A 12,103-nucleotide genomic window follows, 5' to 3' on the forward strand; every position below is an offset into this window, starting at 1 on the left:
GAACAGAAGTACACTGTTAGAATTGTGTTAGCAGCTTTGATATTATATCCTCATCTAATCTCTATTCATCTTTTCTGTTCTGCTCCAGAGGGCAGAGGGATAGATATCTGTTTATATGTAAAATTACTGTTCACCTCCTCATACAGTTATATATGTTATGCAGCATTAGATTGACTCCAGCTTATGGTGAACCTGTTAATTAATGACCTCTAAAGGCTCCCATCAGCTCAGGTCTTGCAGACTGAAGGTGGTGTCTTCCTTTATTGCCTTCACCTTTTCCTAGTTTTTTTGTCTTTTTGTGAGTCTTGTATTTGATATCTCCAAAATGTATCACCTCAGTTGTCATTGCAATTTCTAGTGATTGTTCAGACTTGATTTGATCAAGAGCCACTTGATTTGTCTTTATGGCAGTCCACAGGATCTTCATGTCTGAAGAAGTGGACTTCTCTACAAAAGCTCACTTTAAAATATAGCAGTTAGTTCTTAAGGTTCCACAGTGTTTTTCCCTTTTTCTCCCCCCCTTTTTTTTGGTTTTTGCATGATACGATCCATAAAGATATTATCTGACATATTTCAAGTGAATTCAGTCAGCTTTCTATATTGCCAACATTTTACAATGGTACATAGTAAGAAGTAATACCATGGTATGGATGTTCCTGGCTTTCATCTTTACCAGAGCCTTCGTAATTGCCCTCTCAAGTTTTATCCTTTTTCTCACTTCTTGGCTGCAGCCTCCATTTGAATTCTATGATTAAATCAAAGTACAATTTTCTTGACTATTTCACTTTCTTCATTTCCAGTATTAAAGTTATCTAATTCTTCTGTAGACATTGTTTTCATCTTAACATTCCACTGGGAACCTAACTTTTCCACTTCCTTCTTTCACCTTATTTAAAGTAATTGCTATTTTCTGACAATAACTATGTATCTTAAACTCTTGATGTTTCTTCCACTAGTTTTCATTCCCGTTCATCAAAATCAAATCCAGTTTAGTGTATGACAGGTTCTGAGTAAAGATATGGAGATAGACCCTTATCTTGACACTTCTACCAAAGCAAAGCATGTCAGTTGGAAACTATTATGATTATCCATTCTTTGTACTAAATAGTCGGCTCTTAAATAAGTAGCCTTACGTTGTGTGGAGAGTTGTTCAGTGTTCAGGAGCTGTAAGAAGAAATTATGTATGTATGTATGCATGCATGCATTTATTCATTCTATGGAAAAGTCTGTCTGAAAAGCCATGCCTTGAGGGATCATTTGAAGGTTCTCAATGAAGGAGCCAGGTGGACTTTGGGTGGGAGGTTGTTCCAGAGACGGGAGGAGACTGCCAAGAAAGCCCAGTTTCTAGTATTCTTTCCGGGCCCCTCTCAGGATCAACAATCTCAACTGCCCCACCTGGGAAATTCTAGTAGATCAGGCAGTTCTCATTAGGAGGAGGCATTCTGTCAGGTATCGAGGTCCCATGTCATTTATGGGTGTGTATGTCAAGGTGATCACATTGAAGCTGGCAGAGAAACAGTCAGATAACCAGTGCAAGGCAACTAGTGTAGGGAAGATCAGTTGATATTTCTTCACTCCACTCAGCAACCTGGCCCCCATATTCTGGACCTGCTGGAGTTTCCATAGCAGTCTCATGGGTAGCCCCATGTAAAGAGCATTATAGTAGTTTGATCTATGGGCCAGCATAGTGAGGGACCTGGTGTCAAGGCATGAACGCAGCTGGGTGATCCACCTCAGATGGAAAAAGGCCACACAGACCACAGACACTACCTGGGACTCCATAGTGCTGTGTACTGAAGTATGCCCAAACTGTGAACCTCCTCCTGCGTGGAGAGAGTAGCCCCACAAATGAAAGGGAGGTCCCCAACCTGTAGACACTACGAGCACCCACTCACAGGATCTCCGTCTTGTTTGGGTTCAGCAGTAGTCTGTTGTCCCTCATCCACCCCAGCATCACATGTGGGCAGTGCTCAAAGGACCGGGATGGCTTCCACTGCAGAAGGAAGAAAGGAGAGATAGACCTGGGTGTCATCTGCATATTGGTAACACAAAGCACCAGAATTCCTGATTCCCTCCCCCAGGGGCTTCATATGGATATTAAACAGCAATGGGAAGATGATCGACTCCTGTGGGACTTCATAATTGAGAGTTCAAGGAGTGGACATCATCTCTTCAAGCTGCACTCTCTCAGGACAGTCTTCTATGAAAGATTAGAACCAGAACAAAGCTAAGCCACCAAGCCCCAACTCAGAGAGCCTCCCTAGGAGGATATCATGGTTGACTGTATCAAAGGCCGCTGAGAGATCAAGGAAGACCAACAAGGACATTTTGCCCAAGTCAGTGTCCCTCAGGTCATCTTGCAGAGCTACCAGTGCTGCCTCCATCCATCATGCAGCCTGAACCCAGATTAGAATGGATCAAGGGCATCAGTCTGCTCCAGGAGTGCTTGTAGTTGAATGGCCACCATTTTCTCCACTAGCTTGCTTAAGAACACAACATTGCTGATGAGTCTATAGTTAATATCATCCACCATCAAGTTTTTTTTATAGATGAGCCTAAGGTGTCTCCTTGAGGGCACAAAGAACTTTGCTGTCACAGAGAGACCCATTAATGATGGCCATGGTCTAGTCCATTGTTACTGGCCTGTTCACTTTATGAGCAAGGGAGTGCAATGAACTAGGGAGGTTATGGCGGGCCTACGGCAATCAAGCACCCTGTCAACCTCAGCTGACATCACAGGCTGAAATTGTTTTAAAGTCACCAAGCAAGATGGTGCAGTGGCTGTCTCTGCTCAATCTGCAGAACAAGAATGGAGGTCAGAGTCCTGGGAAACTTCTGCTCTCACGGTTTTGCCTAATATGTGCTCTTTTTAATTTCAGGAGTTCAAGGAGGGTCGCCGTGCCAGTCACACAGCCCCTCAAGTGCTCTTCAGTCACAGGGAGCCTCCCTTGGAGCTAAAAGATACAGATGCAGCAGTAGGAGATAACATTGGATACATCACCTTTGGTAAGCAGTGCTGTTCTCAGCTGAGTAAAGATCTGGTGACTGTGCAAGTTGAAAGCTGTTTTTCCCCTTAGAAATCCTATTTGTCTTGAAAGTCTATCTTTTTGCAATACAGTCCCTTGCTTAAGTAGTTTAGAAAGAAACGGGGCAATAATGGGTGGCATGCAGTCCATAGCATGCTTTGTTGGATGCCCCTAATTCTGCAATCCAGTCAGAAGATGGGAGGGACCAGAATTACTCATACAGCAATATAGATTGCTTTTTCAGTGGTGGGGTAGGGCACTGAGAAGAATCACAAGGCATGAACAGTATAGGGATTCTGAAACCTGAGCCAACAGTATGTGCAGATCTCTGCCAAAAATGGTGGGCTCTGCATTGAAATGATGGCTGCTTTGCAATCCCATCCCAAACTTATTTACAAGTGTGCTGAATTAGTATCAAGCAGGGAATGGTGCAGCTTGCCCTTGGTCCATGCAGCAACTTATGACTCCACTGGATATGGTATTCTTCTAGATCAGCTATCCTGTTCCACATTGAACAGGAACACTGATGTTTAGAATCAGTAATACACTGGGTAACTGGCAATGAAGTGTAGCTCAGTTTGTCATTTTCATTTTATTTCTTACATCTGTGCCCCACTTTTCCATGAAGAGATAGCTGCTCAAGGCAGCTTTCAAATATTATAAAAAGGTGAAAAGAAGTAAAACCAAATTTAGCCATAAAATCGTAAAATTAAGCAAAACTAACCCCACCATAAAAATCATTACAATCAAGTAAATGCATTACAACTATTAAAATCAACAGTTTAAAAAAAAAGCAGGACAGGTTAAACATCATATACCAGTGTAAAAAGATGTATTTTTACTCCCTTCTTGAAAATCAGTGGAAATAGATTGCAGTTCTGAATGTAGGGTATTCCATACTCTTGGAGCCATACAGGAGAAGGCTCTTTCCCATATGTTTGTTGGGCAAGCCTTGAATCTTTTGATATTTTTAGATATTAAAATATTGACTTCTGGACAGCTTCATAATGAGAGAAATGGCCCCTTAGATAGCTAGGCCCCAAGCCATTTAGACAAAACAAAAAAGTACTGTTGATAGATGGTTTAAATTAAGGGGGGCAGGTACATCCTATTCAGGATGAGTATGTACTGAGCTTTAGAATCAGATTCACATGCTGTCTTGAAAGCATCTCAGACTTCATATGGTGTTAGACTGATAAAGATGAAGGAATGGTCTCTTGTCATTTATAGAAAACTTCATTAGATTTTAGTCTCCAAGTGCAGTCGAAAGTGCTAATGCTTACCTTTACAACCTTTACTAGTTCTGTCTGAAGGGTGCCCTTCTTCTGCAGAACCTTGCTTTTGGGCATATGGAGACCAGGGAGAGAGACTTCTCAGTTGTGGTGCCATATTTATGCACTTATCTCCCCAGGCAAGATTTAATGCTAACGCTTGCATCTTTTCAGACACAGAGTGTTTTGTTTGTTTTCTAAGGCTTTGTTCAACACTGAGTTCATTTTAATTCTGCTGATTTTATAGTTTCATTCTTTTTGGATTTAATTTTTTACTTCAGTTCCTTTTAATCATGATTGTTAACCTGGGAGTGGCAGTGACCAAGGGTGCAATACACATTTTTGTTTCAGTAGTTAAATAAATCTTGCTTAGCTTGTGAGGAAAGAAAAATGGTTTAAGTTCATGTAGTTGAGCTAGAAGCAATTATGGCTACCATATTTGTCCATTTATAGCACACCTCTTTCTAACCCAAAAATTAAGAAAACTTAGCTTTGAGTATTCAGCCTCTGGGCTCAGAACATCGGACAGTAGGAGTCCCTGTTGAATCTGAGCCTACAGGCTCCACCTCCAATGAGGTGTGTTCCAGTTGGTTTGTATGGCAGTAGCTGATGTCAGTTCTATAAGGCTCGTGATTGGAGGAAGTTAAGTCTCCAGACTGTAGGAAGCTAAGCCTCGTGACTGAAGGAAGCATGTTTACAGAGGCAAGGTATCTGCCATTTTGTTCTCTCCTCAGCTATTTCAGCTGTCATTAGGTCAAAATCATGAAGCCAGGAATCTGAAATTCTCAGCTTAATGTTCATGATTAGTCAATCCTGATTTCTAAATCATTTCAGTAAGGTAATTACAGATTTGCTGATAGCTGTGTTTACATCCTTTATGATATTTGAAAATATGGGCTGTTGCTTAGTGCAGTAAGTTGCACTAGAGTATGCCTGTTGAATCAGTGGAGATTTGAGAAGTCAACTCCATATGTTCCATTGATTCAATTGGGCCGACTCTAGTTTGTGATATTAGCATAATAAGTTGCAACTAGAATAGGTACATTGGGATCAATAGTACTTACAGAGGAATTGACTCACCAACTCCCCACTGGTTCACTGTGTCTATTCTAGTACAACGTACTGTGCTAAGTGACAGAGTTTCAGCCATGGTGATCTGCATCTAACATCTGAGGAAAGTATAGCTCTTTGTTGGGATGTTTGCAATATAATTTTCAGTGCTGTATAAGTTGGCTGTCCAGAGAATTAATGCTTTGATCCTGAAATATGAGGCGGGAAATATATAAGAGTATATAAGAATATATGTGGGCCATTTGCTGAAGTTAATTTAGAATCAGAATAATGAAGTTGGGAGAGGCCTATAAGGCCATCAAGTCCCAATCAATGCAGTAATACAAATTAAAGGATATTTGCCAGGTAGTTGTCTAAATTTATCTTGTATGCCTCCAGTGTTGGAGCACTCACCACCTCTTGAGGTTAATTGTTCCATTGCTGTCCTGCTCTAACAGTAAAGACATTTTTCCTGATATTCAACCAAAGTCTGGCTTCTTGTACCTTGAGCCCATTGTTACATGCCCTGCACTTTGGGATGATTGAGAACGTATCTTGCCCCTCCTCTGTATGACAACGTTTCAAGTATTTGAAAAGTGCTATCATATCTTTCTTCAGTCTTCTTTTTCTCAAGGCTAAATGTGTTGTTCTTTTAGTCTTTCCTCATAGGGCTTGGTTTCCAGCCCTCTGATAATCCTTGATCATCCTTAAACTAAATTATGTGACTGATATTTGTGAATTACATAGCAATGTCAAATCTTGCTTTTCGTCAAAAACCTCTGTGCAGACTATGATATAGATTAGGGATGGACTGCTTGTGACACCGTTGAGTCTGTGGTGATTACACCACAGTTGACTACACGACATACAGGGGATTGCAAACCATCCCCACCATTACCCACACCCAACCTGGACCTTTCTGGCCCAGTAGCAAGACAGCTCTTTAATTGGACCAAGCTGTAATGATTCCTGTAGGGACAGAAGGGCTGCTTTAAGAGACATTGCTCTCAGCAAAGTGACTGTTTTCCAGTGAGACTAGACACAGTCCTTTCTCTCCATTTGATCACATCCTTGGTCTGTCTCTTATCTGCCAAAACAGTAGGTATAGTTCTGTACAATGCATGATAATTAAATTGGCAATATTGTGTAATTGTACCCATTGAACACATGCAGTTGTGCTTCCTTGTCATGCATTGTTGCAGGCTTACATTGTATTATGGACAAAAATTGTTACCCCTCCTCAGCCACAAGATTTGGTTTACGAATATCACTGAACTTCATAACTTTATATAATATTTCTCATGTAACAGAGGACAGGTAGGACCAAAAGGTTCCGTTTCAAAGCAGGAATTCATACAGTTCCTTAGCAGGTAGATGCTATCTACATTGGAGCACAAAGCCAAAGCCGTGACTTACTCACTTTTGTATGCTCCTTGTATAGATACAGAAAGCGTTCTGTGATCTGACTTTACTTTTCTGTTTGAGTAGTAAATGCAGTTAATGGTGCATTTGTGCTATGTGCTGAGTGCAGAGATCTGTATACATGAGGAATTGTGCCATATTTTAGGCTCTGCATAAAGTCAATGCCATGTCCTGTATGGAACAAACCTAAGATAGTATACAAGTTGTGAACTCTTAATTTCCTGTCTAAGCCCAATGTAGAGCTTTACATAAGAAGAGCCCTGCTGGATCAGGCCAAGGGCCCATCTAGTTGTATCTCACAGTGGCCCCACCAAATGCCTCAGAGAGCACAGGAGACAACTAGAAACCTGCCTCCTGATACTCCTCCCCTGCATCTGGCATTTTGAAGTACCTTCCTTTTAAGCCTGGAGATTATACATCCCCATCATGACTTGTAACCTGAGAAGAACTTCTGCACCTTTTCCAGTTCCACTATGTCTTTTTAGAGGTGCGGTGACCACAACTGTACGCAATACTACTCCAGGTGCACTCTTACCAGTGTTTTGTACAATGGCATTATAATGTTGGCTGTTTTATTTTCAGTCCCCCTTTTAATGATACCTAGCATGGAATAGGCCTTGTTCACTGCTGCTTCACACTGGGTTGACCCTTTCATCGAGCTGTTCACCAGCACACCAAGATCTCTTCCCTAATCTGTCACAGACATCTCAGAACCCATTAGCTGATAAAGTTTTGATTTTTTTTCTGCCTCAGTGTGCATTACTTTACATTTTCTTATATTGAAACAGATTTACTATTTTGCCGCCCATTCTCCTACTTTGGAGAGATCCTTCTGGAACTCTTCACAATCCATTCTGGTCTTCACCACCCAGAAAAGTTTAGTGTCATCTGCAAACTTGGCCACCTCACTGCTTATCCCTGTCTCCAGGTCATTTATGAATAGGTTTAAAAGCACCAGTCCTAGGACAGATCCCTGGGGCACACCGCTTTTCACCTCTCTCCATTGTGAAAATTGCCCATTGACACCTACTGTCTGTTTCCTCGTTTGGAAGACTATATAAGGCTCCAAAGTAGCCATCAGATAGTACTTGCTACAGAATGTAACATATTGCCTGATTTTTTTTTCATACAGATGGCCAGAGTGACTTTTCTGAATAGATGCTTTATTGGTTGTTGTGAGTTTTTCGGGCTCTTTATTCATCACTTTTATCTTCTCTCTTCCCATCATTTGAAAAGATTTGAAATTTTTACAGTAAAAATAAATGCTGGCTTTAATTCTGCAATATATTCTGTGTGGGCATTCATATATAAAATATTGTAACTGCTGAAATGAATTTTTCCCATACAAAAATCAGATTGTGATGAGATTGTATTTCAGGACATCCTTTTCCCTGGTAGTGCTGCATTGTGTTATCTGCCTGGAAGTTTGAGGTCATCTCAAGCATTCTAGAACTGGTGGAAAGATCCATGGAAATCAGCTACTTTAGGTCTTTAAACACATTAATAGCTCTTTTATACAAGCCCTACTCTAAGGCACAGGTTTCTCCTGTCCATTTCCTCAATCAACAGCCGCTCTGCACAACCTGTCATCAAACTGAAGTTATCCATCCTTGAAACAGTAAGGTGAAGCTACACCTGGACAGGTTTATCATTGGCATTTCTCAGCTATGGAGCCCTAATGAATCTGAGTTTCCCCTAGAAAACATTTTCTCTTTCCAGAGTGGCAACAGAATAAGAAATTCTGTCTTGGCAGTTATCTTCTCTGAAGTGTGCCCTTCGTTTTGGAGATGATATTGAAAAGAGTCTTTGCCAAGAACTGTTTGTGATTAATCTCGGAGACAGTGAATGTAACAGAATCTTCTAATCAAGAGGCATTTAATCAGAATATTTTTACAAATCAAATAAATATGAAATGCTATATTCACAATTAAATCTCTGTGAAGACAATTTCCTGGCTTCAGATTAGTGAGAATTCTGTTCCTTGATAATGAATAGTTGCATAATGCATCTTTATACAGGGTATTATTGCATCTCTGGATATAAGATACAGTGTTTGGTTTATCTAGCTGCCTGAGGGAAATACGATGGTGAGTGTTGGAAAAGAAAGTTCCAGGAAGATCCTCCATGAAAGATCCAGATGATCAGACTGTTACTGGGCCCAGTAGTCAATGAATAGAATAGCTAAGCACTGTGGTGGTAGATAGAGGGCAAATAAAGGGAAATACTTCACGTACGACATAGTTCAACCTGGGATATAGTATCCCACTACCTTAAAAAGGATTTAGCTAAATTGGAGAATACATTGGTCGTTGGTTAATAATTGTGATGGCTATATGCTATTTCTAGTATGGTGACAGCATTCTTCTTCTTGCCAGTACTGTTGTGCAAGACAGTGCTGTTGTGTTCATGTCCTGTTTGTGGACTTTTTATCTCCTTATCACCATTATATGCATTATCAAAACGTTCCTGCTTGTGGACTTCCCATAGGCATCTGTTGACCTCTGTAAGAGCAGAATACTGAACTAAATAAGCCTTGAGTTTGATTTAGCATGGCTTCTCTTATGGCCACTTGTATGAGATCTGGGATAAGGAGTTAGATTCTCTTCTGCGTGTCCTGAAAGAAGGGCTAGCTTCTGCAACCTTGGACAAGCTGTACAATTCCAGAGTGCCACAAGATACTGGTAAACTACTTTTTCCAAGTTGTAATCATATTGACAGCACATAGTTATAAGAGTTACTGCAATGTACTAGATTGACTGTTAGACCAGGATTCAGGATACCTGGGTTCAGATACCCACTTGGCCATGAGTACACCATGGAAATTGACAGCCACTCTTTGGAACATGTTGCATACCTCAGAAACCCTATTAGGGTTGTCACAAATTAGGAGTGACTTTTGACAGCACACAGCGCTTGTGTTAGAGAGAATGTCGTTCCACAGACATTGTTGTCATGGTACATTCTGGCAGATTTAACACTGTTTCAGTTATATCTGTCCTGTACACAACTAACACTGCAATCATTAGCTTTGCATATAGGTGTCTGACTAGATAATATAAACGTCATGGAGAGTGTTTTCTCTTTTCTTTGCAGTACTGTTCCCTCGCCATACTAATGCTGCTGCCAGGGACAACACCATCAATTTGATCCACACGTTCCGGGACTATCTGCACTATCATATCAAATGCTCCAAGGTACAGGAAGGATAATATTAAAATCAGTGGGCCGGTATTACAGCTGGGTCCCAGGAAAGATTTTGAGTGATTTCCAGTAAATTCACAAGGATTCTAATTCACACCTGTATAACCATAGGACAATCATTCTTCTCTGCCCATCCTAAATAATACTGTTAAGATGAAGAACATTTAGGATAAACGGGTGGATCTTAGTACAGAAGACCTGAGTTCAGTTCAGCTGTGTTACTCAGAACGATTTCCTGGGATCAGAATTATTTTAAGTATATATATATATTTTGCACCAGGCTCTAATTTTTGCAATTTGGGGTTCTAATAAAAAAACAAAGTATATCCCCCAAGATAGAAATTTGCTTGTCCCTGCATTAGATTATTTTACTGGTTCCTACTAGGGGTGAGAGTTTTCTATAGTTTGAGAAGAATACAGTCTACCTGGAGAAGACCTGGTTTGTATAACGCCTCCTTGGTGTGCCTGAAATTTTCTTACCATTATATCTGTGAAGCAATATTTGGATTTATCCTGTTTCCCCAAAAATAAGATCTAACTAGAAAATAAACTCCAGTATGATTTTTCAGGATGCTTGTAATATAAGCCCTACCCCAAAAATAAGGCACAGTTAAATGAAACCCCACCCTCCACCATTGTGCAGCAACTGGAAGAAGATGACATGACTGTATTTGAATAAATGTAGATTGTTCTACATGAAAAAAAATCCTCTGAAAATAAGCCCTACTGCATTTTTGGAGCAAATATTAATATAAGACCCTGTCTTATTTTCGGGGAAACACATTATGTGTGTTTTTCACATGCTAGGTTCATCACAGTTGTAGAAGAAGGTGACTAGTAGGCCAGGGAGAAGGACAACAAAATATTTTTTCCTCAGAACACTCGTACATTAAGGTTGGCATATGCATAGTGACAGATGGTGAAATTGAGTGCAGGCTACACCAAGATATTCCACAATTTGAGACGTTAGATCGTGCCGCCACTACTCCAAAACTAGTCTGGTTTTGATTCCTCCCCTACATATCTCTGCAAGAGAGCGGAGGTCATGATTCTTCTCTACGTAGTTCTGTCATCTTTTTTTGGAATACCCCAAGAAATAATAGATTAAATTTGAATTTCTGCATGCTGATGTGTGTTTTTAAATTTCAGGCTTACATTCACACACGCATGAGGGCAAAAACATCAGACTTCCTCAAAGTACTGAATCGTGCCAGGCCAGATGCAGAAAAGAAGGAAATGAAAACAATCACGTGAGTACCAATGAGACAACTTTCTTCCCTCTACTGCTTACAGACTTTTTTTTTATCATTTCATAAATCTCAGACTTAAAGAGAAACAGAGGCATTTCCAGTATCTGGTATTGCTGTCCAAATTGGAACAATGTACAGAGAAGCTTGATTATATTTTTCCTGAAAAAATGAATTCTTCAATCAGAGTTAAAAATAATCTTAACATTCATAAAGCATGACAGTAAAGATGGTGAGCTCCCATGGTTTTAATTGAGGAATGCTAGAAACAAGAGCCATGATTCATTATTTGTAGAACTTCTCCTATCTGTTTTTCTATTTAGGGGTGAGTACATGGTGAATAATATCAATGATTTTTCTAAAAATCAATTTGATTTTTAAAAAAAATTAAATTGATTTTTTTACTTAAATAATCAAAAATACAATTTTTAAAAATTTAAATTGTGATTTCCCAATTTGATTTGATTCAAATCAACACTGAGTAAGTGCAACCTAGGGAGCTGATTGTGCCATATTTAAGCCCAAGCCGAGAAACTCTAGCTTAGTGAATATGAAGGTTTAGTCTACAGGAAAGTTCATTGACTGAAAGAGTAACTGAGAAGTACAGACTGGAACCTTCTTGACTGATTGAAAGCTGCCTATTTGAACACAAGAAAGGCTGTGACCAGTTCAATATTGGTAAAACAAAGGGAACAAGAGGGCTACTCAAATGATGCCTTAAACTTCTGAGCCTCGTGGCGCAGTGGTTAAACTGCTGTACTGCAGCTAAAACTGTGCTCACGACCTGGGGTTCAATCCCAGGTAGCCGGCTCAAGGTTGACTCAGCCTTCTAGCCTTCCGAGGTCAGTAAAATGAGTACCCAGCTCACTAGGGAGGCAATGTGTAG

General features: G+C 40.2%; 1 protein-coding gene across 1 annotated transcript in view; it reads left to right on the top strand.

Annotated features, from left to right (window-relative positions):
* The window catches only part of ARPC2 (actin related protein 2/3 complex subunit 2), a 34,655-nt gene that overhangs the window by 21,084 nt on the left and 1,468 nt on the right, over positions 1 to 12,103 (top strand). Inside the window, exons 7-9 of the mRNA XM_020804983.3 lie at positions 2,880 to 3,006; positions 9,863 to 9,963; positions 11,120 to 11,220. Coding sequence (XP_020660642.1) covers positions 2,880 to 3,006; positions 9,863 to 9,963; positions 11,120 to 11,220 — 329 coding nt within the window. The remainder of the gene's footprint in view (positions 1 to 2,879; positions 3,007 to 9,862; positions 9,964 to 11,119; positions 11,221 to 12,103) is intronic.

Source organism: Pogona vitticeps, chromosome 1 (assembly GCF_051106095.1).
Source record: "Pogona vitticeps strain Pit_001003342236 chromosome 1, PviZW2.1, whole genome shotgun sequence".
NCBI lineage: Eukaryota > Metazoa > Chordata > Lepidosauria > Squamata > Agamidae > Pogona > Pogona vitticeps.